This window comes from Schistocerca gregaria, chromosome 3 (assembly GCF_023897955.1).
Source record: "Schistocerca gregaria isolate iqSchGreg1 chromosome 3, iqSchGreg1.2, whole genome shotgun sequence".
NCBI classification, from domain to species: Eukaryota; Metazoa; Arthropoda; class Insecta; order Orthoptera; family Acrididae; genus Schistocerca; species Schistocerca gregaria.
The window spans coordinates 257,704,554-257,730,235 of NC_064922.1; the positions used below are offsets into that span (position 1 = coordinate 257,704,554).

Sequence of the window (25,682 nt, forward strand, 5' to 3'; positions counted from 1 at the left end):
CAAGCTGAGAGCTTTCTTGCATTTCTGCTTGTGCTTGATGAAAGCAGTGATGTTACTGGCTGTGCTCCGCTTTCAGTATTTTACATGATGTCAGTATGGAGCTGTAAATATCATCATAACCTTCTGATATATTACTACTCAATTGCACTGTGACAGGTCTCTCTGTTTTTGAATCAGTGGAGAATGCGAATTTGAAGTGAGAAACTCCATACTAGCTCAGAATAGTATCTTGACTATTCTTTGTTTCACTCACAAAGGGGTAATGCTGAAGCAGTGGAACTGAGTAACGATGAAATTTGCAGTCAAGTGTATTCATTTTGATTGGTGTCAAGGTGTAAATCGTTACCAATTTAATGGAAGTGCAGTTTGAGGACATACCTTACCACTGCACAGTTTGTTGGCTAAGTTGAGTGAAAGTAGTTGATATTTTCTTTGCAACTCAGGAGGGAATCTCTCTTTCTTGAAATGAAGAGAAAAGACATACATTGTCTGAAAGATTGAAAATGGAATCAGACCAAGTGGTCCTAGCTGACAAATTTATATTTCAATTTAAACTTATCATTGCAGGGCAAAGAGCAATTAAGAGTTGACATGCACAATCAAATTAGAGTGTTCATAGAAAAGTTACAATTTGTTTGAGGAGGCAAATGAGCACAGTACTATAACAGAATTTTAAAGATTTTTCAGTCACCTGGTTTCTTTAAAACTATCCCAAAATACGAGTTCGACATTTATCCTGCTAAGATAAAGCAGCTCATCACATCTTTTGAAACAAGATTCTGAAGGCTCACAACTGTGGAAGTGTAGTGAAATTGTTCAGCACTCATTTCTGCTTCCCCCAATAAATTACCGTCGCTATAGTTAGAAGTTAGAGAGTTGCAAAGTCCAACTTTGTGGAAACACAGGTACAACCCATGCTAAATTTGTCATGGTGGTATGATTCATTACAGCAAAAAACAATTTCCCAAGTTATGCAAAAATATGGCACAAATCATGTGCAGGTGTCCTCAGGAACGAAATGAATAAAAAAACGACAAATAATCATTTCTTCAGGAGGCAACAAGCTGATATTTCCTTCAACAGCTGATATTTCCGCACTTGTTTTGAGCAGAAAATGTTTAATATCAGAAGCCCCATTAACTAATTCCATTTCTTTTAAAACAGTTTTCATTTAGTTTCATAATTTTCAATTTCCATCTAGTAGCATGAAGCTACATCATAGCAGCCAAGAGTATGAAGTTGGCTATCATGTAAGATCTGGCAGGCAGATCAAGACACTCGTCATGCCACGTGCCACTGGCTCATTTGATTGCTCACAACCAGTGAAAATTCTCTGTGCAGAATGCAGAATTGCACGGCTTATTTTCAATGCTATTTTGGAATACATTATTTGTTTCTTTTTTCACAGATCACTATGACCACTTAACTGGTCAAGCGCAAATGTATATTTAACTTTTGTTCTGAATGTTTAGATTGTTTCAGTATTGTTGGACAGATTAATAGCATGAGTAGTCAAAACACAATAAAGCACACAGTTAAAAAGTTTTATTTTACAAAAAGCTATTTTCTTTTGGGAACAACAGAATGGCAATTTCTCACAATAAAAAGGCAACACTCATATTCATGTCTTAGCAGGCTTCAAAAATTAGTTAGGTATTAGCAGGTATTGAAAAATTTAATTCAGTAATTATGACAATGTAAGTACTTAAATGGAAGTACTAAAGTTGATGACAGGCTTAGGACAAAAATTTTAAGAACTTCACAATAGCAAAATTTAAAAGCAAGTTGACCTATCTTTGATGTTTCTGATTATTAGTGCAATTTCAAATAATGAGCGAACAATTTGAGAAAGGAAAAGCTTTTCAGGTCTTGTTACTTTGTTCTTAATAAAATAAATTACTGATAAACAGCAGAGGGAAAACTAGTATTTCCCTCCAGTACTTTTATCAATTAACCCGAAGATACTTCTGTTGTGAAGGTCATGTTAAGGACATTTATGATTGCGTGTTTTATACTGATGGAACACTCAGAAACAGAGGAAATGTCTTTTTAACAATCTGTTAAGTACTTATAATACCATACAGCTTGCCAGCCTATGAAGATTATTAGATGAATGTACAGAGATAATGTTTTATGCCAAGGCCTGAATACCTAATCCTTACAAAAAATTTGAAGTTTAGATCCACACAGTACCATTTGCTAATATAACAGTCAAGCAAAATGACACACATTCACATTACTCAGTCAATTACACAAGATATTTCTTAATAAACAAATAAGTTATTTATATATATTTATATATATTTGCACTATATAAAAAATAAAAGACTGCATATGTATAAAAAACTTAATTGATATTTTCTTCAGCAACATATTTGTACATACAGACCTAATAAAACTTAGGAATAAAAGAAAAATTTATTTTGTGCTTAGGACTTGCTTTAAAATATTATAAGCTGTAAAGTATATCACTCATAAGATCACAGAAATAAATATGGCACAATCTTGTACAATACTTTGAGCAACAAAAAGTCAGCACGCAGACAAGTCATCTTCCACTAACAAACCAGAGTTCCATGCTCCACATCTTACACCTACAACTTTCAGACTGCCGGTCTCTCCATTACTGCTGGCAGATGGTAGTGTTAGCCTTGTCATTTCATCGACATTAAGGAGTACACTCGGTCGCTTGCCTAGCTGTCCATATGCATTCCAACCACAGCCCCACACTGAACCATCATCTGAAAACATTATGCATAAATGTAACAAACAATCGGTCACTGATAATTGTACACAATGAGAAACTAAAATGCCCCTGCAGTGAGCAAATAATGAAAAGGCCAGACCCGTTTTCACGTGAATATAAAGCTACTTGCTATTGATTCTTATTGAAACACTATGCTACTGACCTAAAAGTACTATTGTGTGACGGCTTCCACATCCCACCTCCTTCACATTGGCATAGATACCAGATGGGAAGTCTACAGGCATTGGCACTCCAATTAGAGTTGACGGATCTTTTTCAAAGGAGCTGTCTTTTTCATCAGTCTTAAATGCATCATCTTCATCAGCACCAGCTTTTCGCTTTTTTGCCTTGTTTTCATCACTATGTATCCCTGAGCTTTCATCATACTTTCTACACCCAATCTGAGAGAAACCACTGTCATCAACATCACCACCTATGGGATAGAAATAATTAGACAAAACACAGAACAAATACATGAAACAGGCTAAGTTGACTTATGTGCCAACCATAATTAATCTGCAAATGATTAGTTAGCCATCCTCTATTACTATACTACAAAAAATACTACACAGACACTGAGAAGGGGATATGTTATTTATCAAAAGAAGGAAGCAGAGCAGATCCTATATAGAAGAAATGTACAAATACAGCACTGACACAAAATTTAAAAAATCCTTCAACAATTTTGTGCAAGGTTGGAGCCACCATTAGAAAAAAGTCGTCATGCCACATCACAAGATCTGTTGCAAATTATGGGGTAACTGCAAGTAAGAAAATCAAATCATGATGACTAGTACTGAGGGGCAAGGGGGATTGTGTGCCCCAAGTTTTTGTTATGTGTTTGTATAAGACACACTACAGTATACTCAAACACCCAATTCCCATGTAAGTATTGATATTTGAGGCGAGAGGAGAAGGGAGAGGAAGACTACGTAGTTGGAAAGAGCCAGATGGAGTTTGGGAAGATGCTTCAGAACTCTTAGTTCTTAGCTAGTTCTTGTCCAACTGGGCTATGATAAACTTTTAACAATCTCTCCATTGACAGGATACCAGACCACAACAGCAATGGTAATAAGTACAGTGGTAACTGCCGCACACTTGGCAAATGAGAGAAGGGGTTGTTCCAAAACAAAACACACTTCTGTTTGTACAAATTGCAACACAAAGAATCGATGGTTGAGATGAATGTATACTCTGCAAATTTTCAGAATAGTATGCCACAAAAGCAAACTAAAATAGTGAAGAGATCACAGACTCAGGCTATGCACCACCCTCTATTATGCAAGCAGAAAACTTGTTAAGCCTAGCTTATGCAGTGAATGGGCTTCAAACTGGAAATATGCAAACACCTGTCAATGTTGTAGTTTGGGCACCTGATGAGTACAACATAAGATTTCAATTATGTAGTGAGGGCTATGTGAATAGTAACAATTACTTCGGAGAGATTTTCAAGCCCATAGTACCATTCCTCCTCCAGGTCAGTCTAATACAAAGAAACAAAATCTGGCAAAACCATGTACCACTGATCTTCACTGATCACCATCTGTCATCTACTTTTCATTTTCATGAAACTGTCATAAAATGGAAGGAAAGTAACTCATATTACATGCCACAGAGTAATCATTTGAACAAGCTAAAAACCATTCTCAAATAATTAAACATGATAAATATCATGTAAATGGGAGCAACATATGTTCTTAGGATTTCAAATGACATACGGATGCAACATTTGGTGGCTCTGTAATGGTTTTCTATGTAGCTAACAATTTGAAAACAGTCAATGATATGTGAGTAATACAATATTTCTACATGTAACTGTTGAACAGTCTTCAATTTAGAACATACATGAAGCAGTAATACTAACAAATTACTGATTATGCCAAAATATCCTAGCAAAAATGGCAGAACTTCCCTAGTGGAAATGTGACATTACACACTACCTGTGTATGACACTGACATACCAACACACGCTAGAAGCAACTGATTGTCAGACAAATTTATTGCTTTTCCATCATACCTGAGAGTAACAACCTAATCAAATACTCTATCTTCAGAGCTACCTTCCATTATGAAGTGCGTGTAATTCTCATCTTATCAGTAATACTTTTCTGATATCACTTAAATAAATATGAGCTCAAATTTGAACTTTTTTACTGGAGATGGGCACTAGAAACCCACAATACAACTTATCTCACTCCGTGTAAATAGTTTCAGCGGAAGATTAATCGACAAAGAGAAAGGTAAGAGGCACTACCCCATAACAGGAAGGAATTAAGATTGTAATCTAATCTCCTGTCGATTACAATATGAACAAGGAGCAGTAGCTGGAGAATGACTGGGGGATGTAAGTGTCCTTTTCAAACAAACTATCACAGCATTTGCACCAAACCATCTAAGGAAAGCACAGAAAACCTAAATCTTTATGGTCATGGATTTGAGTCCTGACATCCTGAATGGTATACCGGTCTGTGCTGCCTTGTTCCGACAAACTCCCATATCAATCAAATAGTACAAACTTAACCAGCTGGTGTCTCTGGTTATTAAGGACTGTGGAAATGGTGTGTCCAATGAAACTGTTTTTGTTAGTTTTCAGGGCAAGTTTATGTCACGGCAAATGGCATTTTTTGAAGAACAACATTTGTGACTGTGGCACAGTACAGACTTTTCATTGTCAGGAAGGATAATTCTTGGATAGCATTCAAGAACTTCCTTCAGACAGTTCACTGTATTGTGTACCATAATCTCTTCACATCACATCAGCATTTTTTTTCCTAATGGCATCTATCTGCCATTTGTTTATTTTCCCCCTTTTGCAATCCAGTAAAGAACTCCTTTCATGTATCATCCATTAGTTTTGCAAAATGCCCCACCCCATTTTGTTTGTTTCTCTGTCTCTTAGCAATTTCAAACATCCCAGAGGCGCAGGAGGGGGACTGCCCTATATATACCTGGCACTCGCCCACCGCTGGTCAGTACATCAGCGCACCTGATAATGGCAACGCGGTAGATTGCCGAAATATTGTGTCCTATGCACACTCATACCAGGCTTTTCACCCGAGATCTATTTTGTCTAGTGAAGTTTTACCTTTGCAAATTTAATAGTTGCAGAGGTAGGGTCATTTATTTAACCCCATATTGCAGCTATCAGCAGTACACATGTGAGTTTTCTGCAAACCTGAGGCATAACATCCCCAGCAATATTTTCTTGAAATAAACAAAACTTTACTAACTTGTACAAGTTTTTGTACCCTATTAAGCACAATAATAAAACATTTCCTGAGCAATTTGCATGTAGATAACACTAAGCAAATTTGGCCAAAAAAAAACACACTTCAAAAATGTGAAGTTTAGCTTTTTATACCTCTGGAACTAATTGTGGGACACACCTGATACTTTCCACATAACTTATCAATATAAGGTCATAGAATACAAAGTTGTGTTCTCCTATTGATTTCTAATAGTTTACAAATTGAAAGCAAAGTTGTTGATTTTCTAAAAATGCCAAACATGGCTATTCTTGCCCCCACAATTAAAAAAAGTCTTCCACAAACTTAAATACTTTTTTTTTAGAAAGATCATGTTCTAAATCACCTAAACTATTTGGCTTTGCAATGCAAGCATATGAAGCCCCTAAAAAAAAAAAAAAGAGAATAAAGAGTGGAGTTGTACTGAAAATGGGCCTATGTTCCACTGGCACTCAAATTAAACTATTACATTTGGAAAATATTTTTTTTTGGTTCTGTGTTACCAAAATTTCTTCCCAAACAATCCAGTCAGTGAAATAATCTGGCCAGCAGTATAGTTTTCCTCACAACATTAATGAAACCTTTAAAAGATTCAAGTAGCTTGAAATAAACAGAAGCTTATGATCATGAAAGAGACTCTTCTGACTTTGGCCTCCAACACTTATCGAGTTTGAGAACCTGTGGTAAAGAAACCCACCCGTTGCTGCTATTGCACAGATATCGGCTGGGGCCCCAATGGCAACAGGGATTCTGGTTCTCTCACTTTAAAAGGAACCAGCAATGATTAAGCCACTGGAACACACCAACACATTCATACAATTTTCCATGTGTACATAATATTTTGAATTGGAACCAATGTCCTGTAACATACTGTTTCCATTCTACAACAGTTTCGGTTCAAGTATTTAACTCGCCCACTCCTGACTGAGGAGCTGAATTAGGCATGATGCAGTACAATTATTAGGAACAATTCAAAAGGGAACATCACAAAACATCCATTTTTTACCTAAGTACATTAGTATCAACATAACAGCATTCCAAAACAAAAAACAACCTAGTATACCGTATGTACAGAACAGTACTGATGCATTACAACAGGGACTTGATGTGGCGACCAATGCTGTTACAGATATTGTACCTACAAAGCATATTCTGGTGCACACTCTCCCCTGCCATGTACTACTACTAGTCATTTCCTTTCCTGTTGCACTTGCAAACAGAGTTAGGGGGAAAAAAAAACATCTGTCTGTATGCCTCCGTTTAAGCCCTAATTTCATATATCTTATCTTTGAGGTCCTTACATGAAATGCATGTTGGCAGCAATAGAATTGTTCGGCAGTCAGCTTCAAATGTCAGTTCTCTAAATTTTCTAAATAGAATTTCTAGAAAAGAAAATCTTCCATCCAGGGATTCCAATTTGAGTTCCTGAAGCATCTCCTTAACACTTACGTGTTGTCTGAACCTACCAGTAACGCATCTAGCACCCCACCTCTGAATTTCTTTGACATCTTCCTTCAATACGACGTGATATGGATCCTAAACACTCTGGCAGTAATCAAGAATAGGTTACACCAGTGTTCTACATGCAGTGTCCTTTACAGGTGAACCCCTCTTTCCTAAAATTCTCCCAATAAACTGAAGTCTACCATTCACTTTCCATACCACAGTCCTCATGTGCTCATTCCACCTCATATCACTTTGCAATGTTACGCCCTGATATTTAAATGGCTTGCTCTCAAGCAGAACACTAACAATACTGTATCTGAACATTACAGGTTTGATCTTCCTACTCATCAACATTAGTTTACATTTTTCCACATTTAAGGCTAACTGTCATTTGTCACACCAACTGGAAATTTTGTCTAAGTTGCCTTTTACCTTCCTGTAGTCACTCAATTTCGACACCACGGCACCATTGGCAAACAATCGCAGATTGCTGCACACCCTGTAGGCCAAATTATTTGTGCATATAGAGAACAGTGACAGTCCTATCACACTTCCCTGGGGCAACTCCAACGATACCTTTGTCTCTGATGAACACTTGCAGCTGAGAACAACTTACTGGGTTCTATTACTTAAGAAGTCTTCGAGCCACACTTATCTATGAACTTATTCCATATGCTTGTACATTCGTTAACAGCCTGCAATGTGGCATCATGTGAAATGCTTTCCAGAAATATAGAAATGTGGGAACTGTGTTGCCGTTCATCCAGTTCTCAGAATACCATGTGAGACAAGTGAAAGCAGAGTTTTGCAAGAGTGATGCTTTCTAAAACCATCATGATTCGTGCACACAAGCTTCATAGCCTCAAGAAAGTTTATTATATTCAAACTGAAAATATGTTCATGGATTCTGCAGCAAACCAAAGTTAGGGATATTGGTCTGTAATTTTGCATGTCCATTCATTTACCATTCTTACATACTGGAGTAATCTGCACTTTTTTCCACTCACTTGGGACTTTGTGCTGGGCGATAGATTCATGGTAAATGCAAGCCAGTTAAAGGGCCAATGCTGTAGAGTACTCTCTGTAAAATCGAACTGGAATTCCATCTTGAACTGGTGATTTATTTGCTTTCAGATCTTTCAGTTGTTTCTCTATGCTAGACAAGCTTATTACTACGTTGTCCACACAGGAGTCTGTCTAATGGTCAAATATGACAGTATTTATGTACAATTCTCCTGTGTGAACAATTACTTTAACATGAAATTTAAAACTTCATCTTTTGTTTTGCTGTCTTCAACTGCCACACCAGACTGAATCGAAGCCTTAGACTCGCTTTGTGATTTTACATATGATCAGAATATTCTAGTGTTCTCTGCCAGATCTTTCGCTAAGGTGTGACAGTGGTAGTAGTTGTATGCTTCATGCATAGATCTTTTCACAGATGCTCTAATCTCTATCATTTATGCATTCTGTTTTGAATCAAGATTGCAACAGCCTCTGCTTCTTCACCATCCTCTCAATTTCCTCCCTGAACCATGGTGGATCTTTTCACCCTTTATCCACTTATTAGCCATATAACTCTCCAGACCACGATTTACAGTCTGCTTAAACTTTGCCCATAATTCATCCACATCCATCTTAAGGGAACTAAGTGATGCCAACTCACTAAGTGAGATGTTAATAACTGATTATCTGCTCTATCTAGTAGAAATACTCTCCTAGCCTTCTTGACTGATTTGTTAACTTTTGCAATCTTCGTTTCTATAATGACATCCTGATCACTAATCCCTGTTTCTATACTGACACTGTCAATAAGGTCCGGCCTATTTGTAGTTACAAGGTTGAAGATATTTCCATTGCAAGTGGGCTGCTAAGATGGCTGCTCAATATAAGTGTTCAAAGATATTTCAAATGACTATCTGTACACGGGACTTGACTACGGGTCTCCCTGCTTACTAGGCAGGAATGCTGACCATTACACCACCACAGCACTATGGTCAACATCACTGCACGGACAACGTAAGTCGAATAATTAAATTTTCCTCTTAGATATTTAAGTCTTATCTTTAATTATGATAATTGATTATGGAAGCTCAGTAAATGAATTAAAATGTTAACCATAGAGCTGTGGTGGTGTAATGGGCAGCCTTCCTACCTAAAAGCAGGGAGACCTCTATGTCCCAGCGATGGCACAAATTTTAATTTATTTCCTCAGCTTCAACCATTATCATAGATAAAGATGAGACTTAAATGTCTCGTGGAAATTTTAATTATAAGACCTAGTATAAATGCTCGTACTGCAAAACCAAATGTAGTTTTCAGGTGGTTTCGAAATTGGAAATTTGTGGTAAGGACTCGGACTGCTGAGGTCATCGGTGCCTAGGCTTACACACTAATTAAACTAACTTACACTAAGGACAACACACACACACCCATGCCCGAGGGAAAACTCGAACCTCTGACGGGGAAAGCCGCACGAACCGTAACAAGACTACCCTGACTGCATGGTTACCCCGCGCAACTGGTGGTTTAGAACATGGTCTTTCTAATGGGAACAGTTTGGAAGAGTTTGCAGAAGACTTTTACAAAAGTGGGCAATATATAGCCATTTTTTGAAAAATGTCAACTTTGGCCTAAACTTGTAAACTATTTGAAAACAACACAACATTTAAAATTTCGATTCCAAGTTCTTTTATTGGTAAGTAGTTATGTGCAAAATTTCAGATTTATCCTCACAAATACTGCCAGAGATATAAAATGCTGAACTTCAAGTTTTTTTAAAAGTCTATTTTTATGGTTGACTGCTTCAAATTATCCATACACAAATTGCTTGGGAAAGTTCTTTCTTATTATTTCACTTAAGAGTACAAGATGACCCAGTTTTGTTTGTTTCATGAAAATGTTACCAGAGGTATTGTCACGAAATTATCAAAAACTCCATGGTGCAATATTGATAGCTGCACTGTGGTGTCAAATGACCATATCTCTGGAAATATTGAATTAATGACCATAAAACATTACCAATGTTCACTGGGAACCTGTGCAACTGTTCATTTAAAATTTCATCGAAATCCTTTATCGTCATGTGTGAATCTCTACACCACTTGTCATGGAATGACTCTTCTACAAGTTCCACACCAATACTTGTGTAGTGCAGAAGACACAAGTTAACATTATAGTAACACTACAAAACAATGTAGTCTAAGCTAGCTATGATAAATGGAAGGACATTATAATATATGACTATGAAATGGAATAAACATTAGCTATCTTTATCCACAGTAAGGATGTAACTAATTTTAATACTGAAATATTTACTTTGATGAACAATTTACATCAGATTTTTTTCTTAAAATGTTGAAGTGAACATGAATCCAAGTCTAAATATTGAATGAGACACCTAAGCATTTGCCCACTGGATCAGCTTGCTATGTGGTTATCATTATTAAGATTTCGGTACCAGAGGAACCTTCTATGCCGATATTCTCAAAAACAACTTAAGTAGAATTTCTACCAAATTTGTGACCAAAAAATGCCACACTCCCTTTGTAAGGTACTTTGATCCCAAAGGAATAATGTTCCACAACTCTTTTTCCTCCTGAGTTTGTGTCACTTGTGGTATATCCAGACTCAAAGTCGAACTACATTAGCATATCATCCTGCTGTAGCAACAACAAAGCCATACCTATAGTCCCTACAGAATTCCATGATCAATCAGTGGCAATTATTTAAACTGCTTTCCATGGCCTATCACGACATGTATTGGTGTTTTCAGAGTCCAAAACCAACAACAGCATTTTCCTGTGTGGCTTACCTTTGTCAGCAGGTGACCTAGCTGTCCCTTTCTCAGAGAGCTTCCTTTCAAGAGCTGTGCTTGATGAGTCATCAAGCCTGCCATTGGCACTTTTTCTTCTACGAAAAGCCGGTCGGCCTAACTGACCTGAATTATTCCATCCCCACATGTACAAATCACCGGATAATGTGACAGCTGCAGAATGCCATCCACCAGCTGCCACAAATGTTACATGCAGTCCACTCAAAACCTCCACTTCACAAGGTTTCTCTTCGTTTTCAAATGTGCCCAGTCCAAGCTGACCACGCCTATTCAAAAATTAGAATGTTAAATTAATCTAGTATTAACATACAAATTTATAATATACCTGCAAGTATCCTATTACTGGACAGTAAAACACAAAAATAAAAATATTTACTACAGATCATTTCTATTGTTAAGAAAATTTGGTGTAGAAAACTATGACAAGACTTAATTAAAAAAACTGAAGTATTCTAGGTTGGAACTGGCACCGGTTAATTTTTGATTGGTTCTATACACTTTACTTTCATTATCACTATTTAAATGAGTAGCTACAAGAATTTTTGGACAATAACTTCCATTTATTATATAGAAGCTCCTGGTAAATGCATGTAAAACACAAACCTTCATATGAAAAGTATGTCAGCATATATTCTCTTCTGAATTACCAAAACATCATTTACAACAACCCATAAAACCAGCAAATAATAATACAATAATAACGCAAGTAACATCCACTACATTTCCACAAAATTTTCTTCACTAAAGAGACCTAAGGGTCCAAAAAAGTATGTGGCTGTAAACTGACAGACTGACTTGACTGACGGGAGGAAGGAAGGAAGATGGGGTTTAAAGTCCGATCGACATCGAGGTCATTAGAAACTGAGCACATGCTTGAACTGTGTCAATGATCGCAAAGGAAATCTACCATGCCTTTCCAAAGCAATCATCCTGCCATTGCCTGAACTGATCACATGGCCAATGTACGAACTATTGCACCACATATCACTGTGCAGCAGTATATTTTCCTTACTGCATTCATTACACACTAACAAGAGATCAACATCCTTCCCTCATATTTTAAGGAGAGGGGAAAAAAAGCAGCACAAGTGCAATATATCAGCCCCAGCAACCAATTCTGTGTGAAAATTTGGGGCATATTCTAATAGTACACAGCTATGACCTGAATGTACAGTTTTTAAAATTGTGTGTGCACTGGTTGTCACTCATTTTTCCCCACTGCAGCCACTGAATGCCCGAGTGCAAAGTGCTGTAAAATGTTGTGCATAAGAGGTTTATGAAATATTGTTTTGACAGCAGTAATGTCGTTTGTTCATTGCGTCAAAGTGTGTGGTTTCTAACCTGTAGCTAGTGCTCAAGATCTGTTTGCTTTGAACATTTTTATGTTTTAATTCACAAATGCAGTGTAAATGAATGAAACAAATGAGTATATTAGCAAAGAAGTAGTTTAGCACTATTTAATAATTAACACTGATGTTGTGCATTGTTTCTTTGGATTTTAAAGCTGGTATTGTTAAAGTGAAGAACATTCACAGCAGATGTGCTGTTCTTCAACTTCACTGGCATGATTGAATTTTAAATCAAAAACAGTTGACTTCATTTCATACTTCAATTGCTTAAGTGTATTCTTTTGGATTTTGAGGCATATATATTGCTGAAAAATAGAAATACAAGAATACTGTTAAAAATATTCTGTGAATAGTAGGGTTCTTCGTGTCATGCCACTGTACTGTACTTCACTCTATGGCATTAGGCAGCTGCAGTGGGGTGGGGCAAATGACAATGTGCATGCAGGGAAGTTTACAAGCTGTACATTCAAAGAGATCGTAACTGTGTACAATCAGAATAACAGCCCAAATTTTCAGGCGGGATGGACTTTTGCGACTAATATCTCGCTAGTGTTCTTTTCTCTCCTAAATTCAACTACTAGATGTTCCTTGGGCAAACAAACTTTAGCTATTTTTCTTCATGTAGATTGAGACTATCCATTAGCAAGGAATTTAAATTTCTTTCAGCAGACAAATTATTTTCTTTTTGTCTCTTACCTCAGTTCCTGCCAAACAACAGCCTAAAATTTTTCCAACTCTTTTCAATTAGACATACACAGAAGAAATATTTTACTATAGATATTACAGTCCAGTTCTGCAATTTTTTTCCTTTATTTGTGATGCTGGTGGTGCAATCAGGAAACCAATACAATAGTGCTTAACACTTACATATTTTCTCTAGGCATTCTGTTCACCCACATTACTAAAGAAAGACATCATGTGCTGCCAATAATGGTGAGGATTTGGAAACAAATGACCACACTCTTGCTTCTCTGATCTGTGGACTGCTTATACACTGTTACCAAGCATCAAAGGCTTGTCAATTTCTAAAGATAATTAATATGATTGGCAAGTGGTTAATAAAAATGGGAACTTATGATTGCTTGAAAAGGGGGACACAAATTACTGACTTACTGGCAACTAACTGAAAACAGAATGTGAATGGAGGGTCATTTTCCATTATACACCACACTTCAATATGTTTTTGATCTTTTACTTTTATCAGTGTGTCATATTTAATAATCCTTTCGCCTTTACTTCCTTATGAGCTGAGCAATGAAAAGTCAAATCACATAGTGGTTATATTTACAGCAAATTGCAATATAGCTCCAAAATTACAACACATGGGCTTGTCATTTTTGGTTTATTGGTTGTTGGGTTTACATGGACGAAACTGCGAGGTCATCAAGGTCCACGAATAATTCTCAGAAGGATACAAAACAAAAATTCTGGGAAGCCTGATTGTAAGCAAGATACAATAAGACAGACAAATTAAGGAGAAGTAGGAGGGGACAGAGGGGGTAGGGTGGGCAAGCCGCTCTGCCCAAAATGCAGTTGCAGGTCCCTGGAGCAAGATTTGCAGTGGGAGACGCACCCTCTGCAACCAGACAGCACCACCTCACCAACCATTACTGCATGAGAACGAGTAGCGCAGAAAAGACAATAAAATTTTAGGAAAGAAAACATTAAAAGTGGTAAAAAAAAAGGGGGGAGAGAGAGGAGAATAAAAGGTGGGATGGATAAAGGCCAAGCCAGACCACTGTGTTAGGACCACCATGTGTCCATTGGGCCAGAGCAGTTAGATACCCCTCAAACACCTCAGACGGTTAATGATGCCAAAGTGCCCCACCTCACAAAGATGAGCAGACACCACCAACAACGATGAAATGTAAAATCAGGTCAGTTGCTTTGGTGTCATCCACTAGCATCAGAGGTAGTGTCAGGAAGGTTAAGATATCACTGTTCAGCACCCAAATTTGGGCAGTATGGTACAATGTAGGTAACTAAGCTGAGCACCTCATTAGCAGTAAGGTAGGTCCTCATGTCAGGGATTAGGGCCATGGGTGAGTCAAGTGTAGGTAATGTGTAGTGGATTCCCTGCGAGAAGTGCAAAGGGAAGACTGCCACATGATTGTGGTCTCCATTACTACCACCAGTTTGTTTGGGGAGTTCAGGGCAGACCATTCAGATTTCCAGAACTCCAACAATTGATGGCACAGAGTTGATCGAAGGTCCAGTTTTGGGAGCCCCATTTCAATAATCAGCAACATAGTAGCCAACTTTGCCACATAGTAGACATGTTCATTCCCGATATACCAAGATGTCCGCAGCTTCTAACAAGGATGACTGGCAATCCAGCTTGAGGAAGGTCATAAAGAAGGTCTTGTGAAGAGAAGGGTAGCACTGGTCTCTAGCCTGAAGACTACTCAGGAAACTGCTGCAGATTGTACGCACCTTACCAGAACAAGAATGAGCGTGGCTGAGGGCTTGTTTGAGGGCCACCAATCCAGCAGGGAAGACACTCCATCCACTTGGCAGAGAGTGTAATTCACTGCACCTTGTTTTGAATCCAGAAGTCTAGAACAGTGAGGAACATGTGGCAAAACACCATGGGGTCAACGGAATCTCTCTGTCCAAAGGATCAATCGAGACAAATCCAAGTTCGGGGACACACGCTGCGGATATACACGATTGCTCCTTTGCAAGAGGCAACAGTGGGTAAAGTGAGTTCAGAGCAGAGGTACTGTAACTGAACTAAAATTGTGACTCCAGTTCTGGGTCTCTGCTGTGAGAGGTGGATCATCCTATGACTAAACAGGGCATGGTAATTTGGATGCTTAGGGGAGCCGTGAACATGTAAAGCACAACTGAATAGCTGTTGGTGGCCCCTGATTGCCATGGAGGGGCACCAGTGCCAACAGTGAGTAGGCTGTTCACAGGGCTAGTTCAAAGGACTCCTGCTGCAAGTTGGACCCCATACTGGTAGATCTGGTCCAGTGACAGCAGAGTGGTACCCAACCATATGCCAGGCACCCGTAACAGAGATTGGACAGGATCAGGGCTTTGTAAAACTGCAGAGGGTAGTGCAGTATGCACCCCAGCTGGTGTCACTGAGGCAGCAAAGTGTACAGAGGTGTAACCTGCACCTTAAAGAAGTTTGAGATGGGGAAGCCACATCAGTCTGAAGACCAATCCCAAAAAGTGATAAGTCTCCACTATGTTGAGTAATTGGTTGTTCAGGTAAAAGTCTGGTTGTGGATAAACAGTACAATGCCAACAGAACTGCATGGTGATTCTCGAAAGCAATAAAAGCCATGGGTGACGGCTCATGACTGCAGCTTTCGTCTGTTCAGTAACACCCACACTAGAGGAACAATAGTAAAAGCAGAAATTGTCAGTATACAGGAAGGTGATACTGAAGACCCCACAACTGCTGTTAGACCACTGATGGCCACTAGAAAGAGAAAAACACTTAATACAGAACCCTGTGGGACCTCAAACGATATGAAAGTGCTGTGGGAAGCACCAACTCAAATGCAGGAAGTGCAGTGCGACAAGAAGTTCTGGATAAAAATCAGAAGCGGTAGCGAGGTTGTGGTGTCACCGTGTGATGTCTTAAGCCTTTTGGATGTCTAAGAAGGCACTAATAAGGTACTGACATAAGTCAAAGTCTGTCTAGATGGTAGATTCCAGGCACACCAAATTAACAGTGGAATGGCATTGACAAAAACTGCATCGGAACAGAGCCTCAAGGCCCTAAGACTTGAGCCAACGAAGAAGCTGGCTCATCTTACATTTGGGCAACTTACAGCGAACATTGGTAAGACCAGTTGTGTGATAGCTGTCCATCTCTAGGTGGTACTTACCCAGTTTCAGTACTGGGATGATGGTGCTTTCTCACCATTGAGATGGGAACCCACTTTTGCTCCAGATACGAGTGAAGATGGTCAGGAGATGATACTGACAATCCACCGATAGGTATCTGAGCATCTGGGTGTGGACGCAGTCTGGCCCTGGAGCTGTATCAGGGCAAAGGGCACTGAAAATTCCCATTCCCTGAATGGAGCACTATAGGGCTATAAAGTGACATTTAGTGAAAGATAACAGCAATTTCTCAATCCATCGTTAAATAGCACAAAAGGCAGGTTGGTAGTTCTCAGATGTAGAGGTTTTAGCATAATACAGAGCAAAATGTTCGGCTATGGTGTCTGGGTCAATGAAAACAGTGCCACTCAAGGAAATAAGTACATTTGCAAAGGTCTGGTATCCACAGGGGTTCTGATCTCCCACACTTAAGAATGAGGCACATGTGGTTCAATGGTTGGAACATACTATCCTCAGCATTCTTGCTTCCACCGTTTTGTTAAGCGGCGGACCTGGGCACATAGCCATTTAAAGATAATGAGGTGCTGTATTGATGGATGCCACTTATGATGAAGCCTGCCTGCAATCTCTAATGGTCTCTGCAATTTCCAAGGTCCAACAAGGTACTCTCTTCCAATGGAGGTATCTCAAAAAATAGGGGATCGCTATGCCAGCTGCCAATAGAACGGCTTCTGTTGCACCCTCGACAAATGCATCAATGCCTCCATGTAGCGGGGAGCTCAGAATGACAGTGGAGGTGAAAGCGTGCCAGTCGGCACTCTTGAGAGCCCATCTGGATGGGTGCCCATGCGAGTGACACAGAGAGGGACAGGAAGATTGGAAAATGGTTGCTACCACAGGTCATTGTGGACCCTCCAGTGGATGGATGGGAGAAGATCATGGCTGAGTTAGTTTCATGTGCCACAATGAAGAGTTTGGAGGCACCAATATTGAAGAGACTTGTGTCAAGATTTACCAGTAAGTTTTCAATGTCTTTAATGATCATGGGTCCATGATTAGGCCAAGTGAGGGGAGCTGAGAAACCAATGCAGACAGTTATGTATTGAGAGGCACCACACCACTGGGAGGTTAAAATCCTGAAATGCCCTTACCTGAACTGTCAAGTCTCCAAAGCTGAATCAAGAGCAACACGTTTGATATATACCAAGTCCAGAGAATGTGTAGAAACTCCATCAGACACACTATTATAATCGGGCGATTCTTAAATTAACCCCGGTAGCCACAGAGGGCAGGGGTCTTCAGCCTGGGGGCTAAGCCATGTCTCCGCTATATCCTTTCTTTCAGGAGTGCTAGTTCTGCAAGTTTCGCAGAAGAGCTTCTGTAACATTTGGAAGGTAGGAGACGAGATACTGGCAGAAGTAAAGCTGTGAGCACCGGGCGTGAGTCGTGCTTCAGTAGCTCAGATGGTAGAGCACTTGCCCGCGAAAGGCAAAGGTCCCGAATTCGAGTCTCGGTCGGGCACACTGTTTTAATCTGCCAGGAAGTTTCAAGTAAGAAATTAGTTTAATTTGTGAACATTCATTCAATGAGTATACCACAACACACATTTGCACCAAACAGTCTGTTACACATTTCTAGTTTATTACAAGACCAATTATCATTGTTAGCTTACAGGCAAACATCACATAAAGGTTCAAATTTTTCTTTCTATATTCTAAAGTCTTTTCTGATTCGCATGAACATATAAAACCAGAAGTAACTTCACCTCTCCCTCAACCTTTTCATCTCTGGTAATATTTTAATTTTCTGATGTTTAAGTAAACAATTGCCTCACTTCAAGTTATATGCCAGATAACTTAAGAACTGTGCAAAACTAGCCATACAAACTTTTTATTAATGGTTATCTTTGAAGGAAGTGGCATTATTTCATTCCTGTGACTTCAGCATTGTCTTAGGCAAAATTTGTCACTGCTTAATGTGTGTAAATCACGTAAGATGTAAAGCTTCATATTAAAGTCTTGTAATGGAGTCAAATGCAAGAGTGCCATATTACTTACGTGCCAGTTCCCCAAGAGTAAACAGTTCCAGCATCTGTCAGTAGGAGGCAATGTTCTATACCACAAGCAACAGCAGTCACACGATGTTTCGTGAGAGGCAATGGAGATGGAATACTGAAGGCACAACCTATTTTGCAACAAAGGAAGTCAATACTTATGATATCTATTTTTGTTTGACAATGAAAATATATGTTCTGATCATTAACAAAAAAAAAACTGATTTTATGCATCCCATCAGAGAGGTATGCTTCACGAAGCCAAAGAACTGTTTCAGCATTTAGAGAGAGTCTTGGTACAGAATTTTTCTGTCACTCACTTGAAGTAATTTAAAAAGATAAAATACCAAAATTGTGATGAACAATCAAGAATACACACTTCGCCATTTTTGATTATAGACGGTTTGTATCAAAACATTTATTTTGAATGGTGGTGATATTCTTGTATTGACTACGAATTTTTTTTGGTTTTGTAGTGTATATTTATCAGTGTGAGCTTAAAATTACATTATTACCTCCTTACAGTTTTATTATAACGCAAACTACAGTGCAAAGGTCCTCACCTGCCGCAGTTACTGCCACATGAATAGCTTCACCACAGCATATTTTAACAATTTTTTGGTGGGATTCTCCACTACTCGAATTTGGAAGTGCTCCATCCTGAATCCTCTTTCCATGTCTACACTGTTTATTTACAGTTTCCCTCTCATCATCAGATGTAGACATCTCAGTCTCAACATTCACAAAATTTGGCAGCTTTTTTAAGGCCCCTGTGGACGAAATGTACTGCCAACACTCACCGCTGTCTGTAAGTATCAATGACCGTGAAGAGGAGCAAGCAGCCTGAAAAATAAAAGCTTCTGTAAGATCACTAATTCTGCCCAAATTTTTATGATACTGCACATCAGTGTTGTTCTAACTTTTTCCCCACTGCACAATCTCCAATGGGTAAAACGAATGGTAACTTGAATACAAAGTGGATTATCATCAACATTCCAACTATATTATCTATGTCTGCTAACCTGAAAGATATAGGACCTGAAAGAATGGGGAAGTGGAGGAGAGAAAATCTGTCAGTTTTGGACAGTAACACACAGACCACATATAAAATCAAGGAACAAATCTCTTAAGAAATTCCATTTTTATCAAAGGTAGAGTTCACCTAAGGAAACTAAAATTACGAGAGACAATGGCCAGCCAGTCTCCAGAAGGTAATATTTCAGTAATGTGAACAGGCACATTTAAGAGAGACATCTTTCTAGTTTTCATAACTATTAGTTCCTTCCTTGTTGGGTTGGGAAGGGGGAGGGGGGGGGGGGAGTAAGGGGCAGACTGAAATGTATCAATATATGATTGTTAGGATACATATGACAAAATGTTGACATCAAGTGTCAGGCTGTCACATCCACAGGTTTATATCAATTTTGTTACAATCATTTCATTAATCTGGTCCTTTTAGAACTCAAAGTATTACACTGACTAATTCTGTCAATTTTGTGTTGACTTTAACAGGCGCATATACACCTTTGCACTTTTACTAATAGGTACTTAGGCATAAAACAAACAATTCTCATTTTGCAATTCCAGAATACCTTTCGGAAGAAGTGAAACCATCATTTCATTAGTATTAGTGGAATGAACATGTACCTATGTTATGAACATAGAAACTTCATGATGTAAGTAACTCTGCAAAAAGCATTGTTACTGAACCTATTTTATGAATTTCTATACTAAAAGCTGTGTAAAACTTCACGTTGCACTATGAGAGAAGTAAACTAATACGTAATTCCATGATGTCTGCCTGTATACACCAACAAGTTTTTGATTTAATACAAAAATTTTCTGTTTCTAATAAAGGATTATGGAACCACTAATTATTACAATAATGTATGAAGGGTGGCAAATTAGCAGTCAGAGTAACCATATTATACATTAAACATGTAATTATGCAAGACACACATAACTAATTTCTTAAAATTTCTCTTGGAACTACTAAAACATTAGCTGCACTGTCAAGAACTCAGCAAGTTGCAGCAAATTTTGGTGGAGCAGATATTTGCAAATTCTTTTACAGCCACTGCAGCAAAGAAGATTGCTGAGAAATGAAGATGAGTATTTGCTATTAATTGTTACACCCTGTAGCATTTAATTTGTGGTGGAGGATCCTGTGATACAGGCATGCACACACACGTGAGCAATAAAGCAAATAAAGAGGTGATAACTAAAAAGTGGGACAAAAATGTTTGTGGTATGAAACTAACACCACGGACAATCTCTTTTCTGTGTGGCAGAAATTTTGTGTGAAGACAAGAATTTTAGTGAGAAGACTGAAATTTTAATTCAAAGTACATAGTACTGTGTTTGTTTATCAATCTGATGATTAAAAATAATCAAAACAGGTTTCAGGTAGTAGACAATGTTGCAAGTTTAAACAATAGCATTAAAGATAATGAAAGTAAAATCTAAGTTAACAGTGAGCTATGTTATGAGGGATTGAGACATCGAAAGAAGCACCATATTCAGGAGAAACTTTAAAAGGAATTGATTGTACAAGTTTCTGTAAAAATGAACTGCAAGATATTTACTTTGGGGATCACATAGACACCATCTGGATATTAATAAAGAACAACCAAACCCAGGAAACTGATGCCAGTTGACACTGGTAGAGAGCTTTCGATGTGACTTTCCATAACAAGGGTGTTGTAATTAGGACCTACACACAGTCACACAAAGTTCCTTTACTGCTGTCTTAAAAAGCTCTTTAGTCAAAGCCATATTGGAGCATGTTCAACAGTCAAACTTTGGAACACACAATAAACAAAAAAACCAGTGGAAATAGTGACATTTGGCAACAAAGACATCAGGAAATACTATCCATGAATTAATAACGAGAGTGACAGATTTTTACTAATAAACTGAATAGCAGCAGTAAGTATGAAATGCATATAATAATTCAAATGGCAAGAACTCACCAATATTCAAGTGCAAGGGCCAATTCCCAAGAAGTAATGCAACAAGAGCTGGTGAGAGCTTTGGTATACATTTTAAAAGTGGTCTGGTAAATTAATGTTTGGAAGTGTTAGTCTCTGTGACCAATGGATAGCCAAAAAGAGATAAAACACCTGCTTATAAAAGGGTATATACTTATGTCCTAATTAGTAAGTCAGAAAGCATATGCAGTGAAATTAATTGAAATGTTTCATGATATAAGAATACAAACATATGACATCTATAATAAAGAAACCTCTGACTACCACAAAAGTGGAGGTACTGAGAAAAATAATTTCCCTTATCACCAACCAGTTGGCACTCTTATCTGACGACCGAAATAAGACCTCATCTAACCTGTAGCCTAAGTTTTCTTTGAGATCACTTTAGTCTTCTACCTTGGAAGATATAGTGACACAGAGGGATACACTGATATTGCTGGGGCAATTTATATGGGCACAAAAATGAACAGTTAAAGTAAAAGGGCTGCACTGATGCAATTTAGGTATACATAATATGACAGATCACTGAACATCAGCTATAGTAATAATTCATTTTCTTTGAATTATTCCAAAGCTACACATAGATAAATTAACATAGTCAAATTTAGCTCTGAGGCACAGACAGCAACGAAGTTTCACCGCCGCAATCCTTCATTCAGAAAGAAGAAACAACAGCTCTGTGTTTTTACTTCAATACCAGATCAATTAGGAAACAATAGCAGTACCTCTGACAAGACCAACACTTGTTTTCATATTATAAAATATGATGCTCTGAAGTGATTCATTTAATTTCACTATAATTAAATACAGTGAAGTGCTAAACTTGCAGAGCTCTGTATTTAATAAATGTTTACTTTATTTGGGGAAAAAAAGACATGAATTGCAGTTTCTTATATTTCTCACAAACAGGTCAGTGCATTCCACACATTGGATCAATGTTATATTCTTTGATTATTTGATGACTGGTAAATACAAAAGCTTTAGAAATTTACTATGTAGTCGGGTGCCTAAATCTCAGTATCTCACACTCCAATTGCTTATATGAAAACTGAATAGGAGACATAAGTACCCCAGTTTGAAGGAAATACAATTCAGGAAACATTTCCTAACTCCGTGAAAGATATGTGAAATACATTATAAAATAGTTTATGAAAATGTTAACTGTTAATACATTCCCAAATCATCAGCAACTTCTGCATGACAGGAAAATGAACTTCCTTCACACAATACAAGGTCATTGTTTCTTCGGCATTCTTGCCTGAGAATAATAAAATGTTTGAAAGGGACAAGGTGTATGAAGATGCTGCAATTGTGATTATGGTACTGCGCACATAATTCTGTATTCTTCTAACACTAAGTCCTTAAGCTACAATAGCTCACAAAATTTACATTAAAGATCTTTCATTTATACCATAAGGACCCGTCTCCTACATGGGTCCATGTTTGTATGGCGGCTGTAATGCTACATGGGTCCATTTGTCTGTGGTGACTAATATAGCACCATAGAACTGAAAAAATAAAAATAAAGGAAGAGCCAGGAAAAGTTCTACTCGCCAGAATTCACATGGACACATACGAATTTTACGCTGTACTCAAGTATAGTTAAGCAGCAGTCAAGATGCTGACAATTTTGCTGATCTCCAATTCTATATAAACAACAACAGACATTTGGTGAATTGTCATAGTATAGTGCACTTTAGGGTAGAAACTTATAGAAAATGCAGGATTAAAAGGATAAAAGAAAAAAAAAGTTTTAACAACACACAAAGCATCACTTTCGTAACTGTACTGGTTCACTTAGTTGTGTTGTCCCTATTTGGCAACGCCACATTAGATATATAGCCTAAACGGAAAAAAAGAAATGTTACAGGTAATATAAAGAGGAGCTCAATTCTTTGACGAACTGTAAATACGAGTGACAGAACTCACTATTTACTTTAACGCTGATATTAAAACTTTACGCCATCCGCACCAAAATCAGGTAGGCCTTCACTACTCATACACTGACGAGTGAGTTTCGAGAATTACCAATGCCAATAGTGTCTGTATCGGACTTGCGACTAAATGATACAATAAATAACTCTGGTAACAAGACATTGTCCTTTGCAGTCAACTATGTAATACAATGGTACTTGAGTTCACATAATAGGAGACAACCAACAAGCCCGCAACTAAACGCTTTTTAGTTTATTCATTTTTTCCTCCCTCTGATTACGCCTAAGGGCGAAACTCATCTCTCCAATGGTAATACGTAATGCTGCGCATTTTAAATATAAAATATTTAAAATAAATTTAAAAATTTAAAATAAATATAAAAATACCCCAAAAGAAACTGTAAAAACTGTCTGCTGCACGATAATTTCGAGTGACCAGAACCGTATTATTTAAGAAAAAACTTAGTTGGATTGAGTGTCTCAGGAAGGAAATTACAGCAAGGTTTAGTTAGGTGAATGCCTTTTCTGACTTACCTGTATCGCTCTCTCTTCATCGCCCAAAATAAGTTTCTTTCTAATATTCGATTCATCTTCCACAAACCCAGACACGTAAACATCTGTACCTGCAACATGTCATTCCCTTATGATGCTAGAAAACCAATATTGATCATAACTATTGCCTATTAAGAAAGACGTATTAGTCTTAAGAAAGAGATAACTATGAATACCTGTAAGGACCACCATGTAATTCCACGAAAACGAAACATCCGTTACGTTCTTCAGCGGAAACAATGTATACCCTGTTGTATCAATTTGCTTCGATGGTGACACTTGTCCGAAACCATTAAATCCGCAGCAATACAATCTCATACTTTTGCACGATTCACATTTCATAACAAGAATTATTAAAGCTATATTTTCATTATGACACTCACAAAGACGAAGGCATATTCTCGTCACACAATGCAAAATAAAGGTTACGTTCGTCCTACCATAAGCACTCCTCTTCCCTAACCCAAACTAATTTACCAGCGCCGGAACGCAAATGTCACTTGTCTGCCATAAACCCGTGAACATCAGACGAAGACATCTCAATTTTCGCATGTGAAACTCCGCCTCAGACTGTGCGGGTGAGATGAACTATATTTATCTGCCTGCCTCGCGCGGAGCGTCGATAATAGAAGAGAAACGTACATTTTAGTTTCCTCCACATTATTTCAAAAAGAGGGTGACATTAAAATGTGAACGCAGTTGACTTACATTCCTTCGGTGTACTTCAGCGTGAAGGACCGGAATAATATTTTATGTTACTTTGTTTCATACTCTGTAAATCATATTCTTGAGAAACTTTACGGTGTGAAACGTAACAGTTGACCAAGAGATTGCAGAATCAGTTAAAAAAACAGGATATATTTATGTGGGAGTATCTGTTCATAAACATATTTGTAACTGACTTCTAATTCCTACTCCTTCTGGCCCTTGTTAAAGAACAAGTTTTTAATCTACTTACTAGTGCTCTTCCGTCAGACATTTTTATTACTAAGATCAGATTTTCAAAAGTATTTCACATTTTTCTGTGCCAAAGTTAGATTCTCTGTAGCAAAGTGGGGGACATTTTTCCTTTCGGTATTGTAAAAATAGTAATAATTTTATTTTTCTTAGGACATTACAACAATAGACAATGGCACACACACAATACAATACAACTGATAGTTTAAAAGAACAATGGGGCCCTTATCAAATTTACATTATTATACAGCAATGTTGATAAATTTCATTGTATTGCAGGAATAGATGAGTAGATTCCAGACAGGTGGTAGTGCTGTTGCCCGTTGTCAGCTGCGAAGCACAATAGGCTACAGGCGGAAACAATAACCGTCTATAGACCGGAGATAACACTGAGGCGTTTCCATAGAACAGCGCGTGGGAAGAATGATTGTCGGTCAGTTTCCGTATTAGCTCTAATTTCTCGCATTTTCTCCTCATGTTCATTGCATGAGACGTATATGGGCGGTGGGAGGAAGGGGGGAGGGGGAGTAATACATTGTCCAACTCTTCCTGGAAAGTGATCTCTCAAAATTTCAATAGTAAAGCTCTCAGTGATGCACAATGCCTCTATTGTAACGGCTGCCAATGGAGTTTGTTCAGCATCTCCATAACGATCTCGCACCAACTAAACGATCCTGAAACGAAACGTGCCGCTCTTCATTGGATTTTCTCTATCTCTTCTGTCAGTCCTATCCGGTAGGGAACCCAGATAGATGAAAAATGCTCAAGAAT

At 38.1% G+C, this 25,682-nt stretch overlaps 1 protein-coding gene across 1 annotated transcript; it reads right to left on the minus strand.

The window, feature by feature from the left end:
* Nucleotides 1-1,530: 1,530 nt before the first annotated feature.
* Nucleotides 1,531-24,549, minus strand: LOC126353824 (probable E3 ubiquitin-protein ligase HERC3). The gene is made up of 7 exons (XM_050002945.1): nucleotides 24,131-24,549; nucleotides 23,937-24,025; nucleotides 19,042-19,321; nucleotides 18,483-18,609; nucleotides 11,252-11,538; nucleotides 2,910-3,179; nucleotides 1,531-2,741 (listed from the first exon to the last, which is right to left on the minus strand). The coding sequence occupies exons 1-7, from the start codon at nucleotides 24,294-24,296 to the stop codon at nucleotides 2,533-2,535; spliced, it is 1,428 nt and encodes a 475-aa protein (XP_049858902.1). The 5' UTR covers nucleotides 24,297-24,549; the 3' UTR covers nucleotides 1,531-2,532.
* Nucleotides 24,550-25,682: the final 1,133 nt, after the last annotated feature.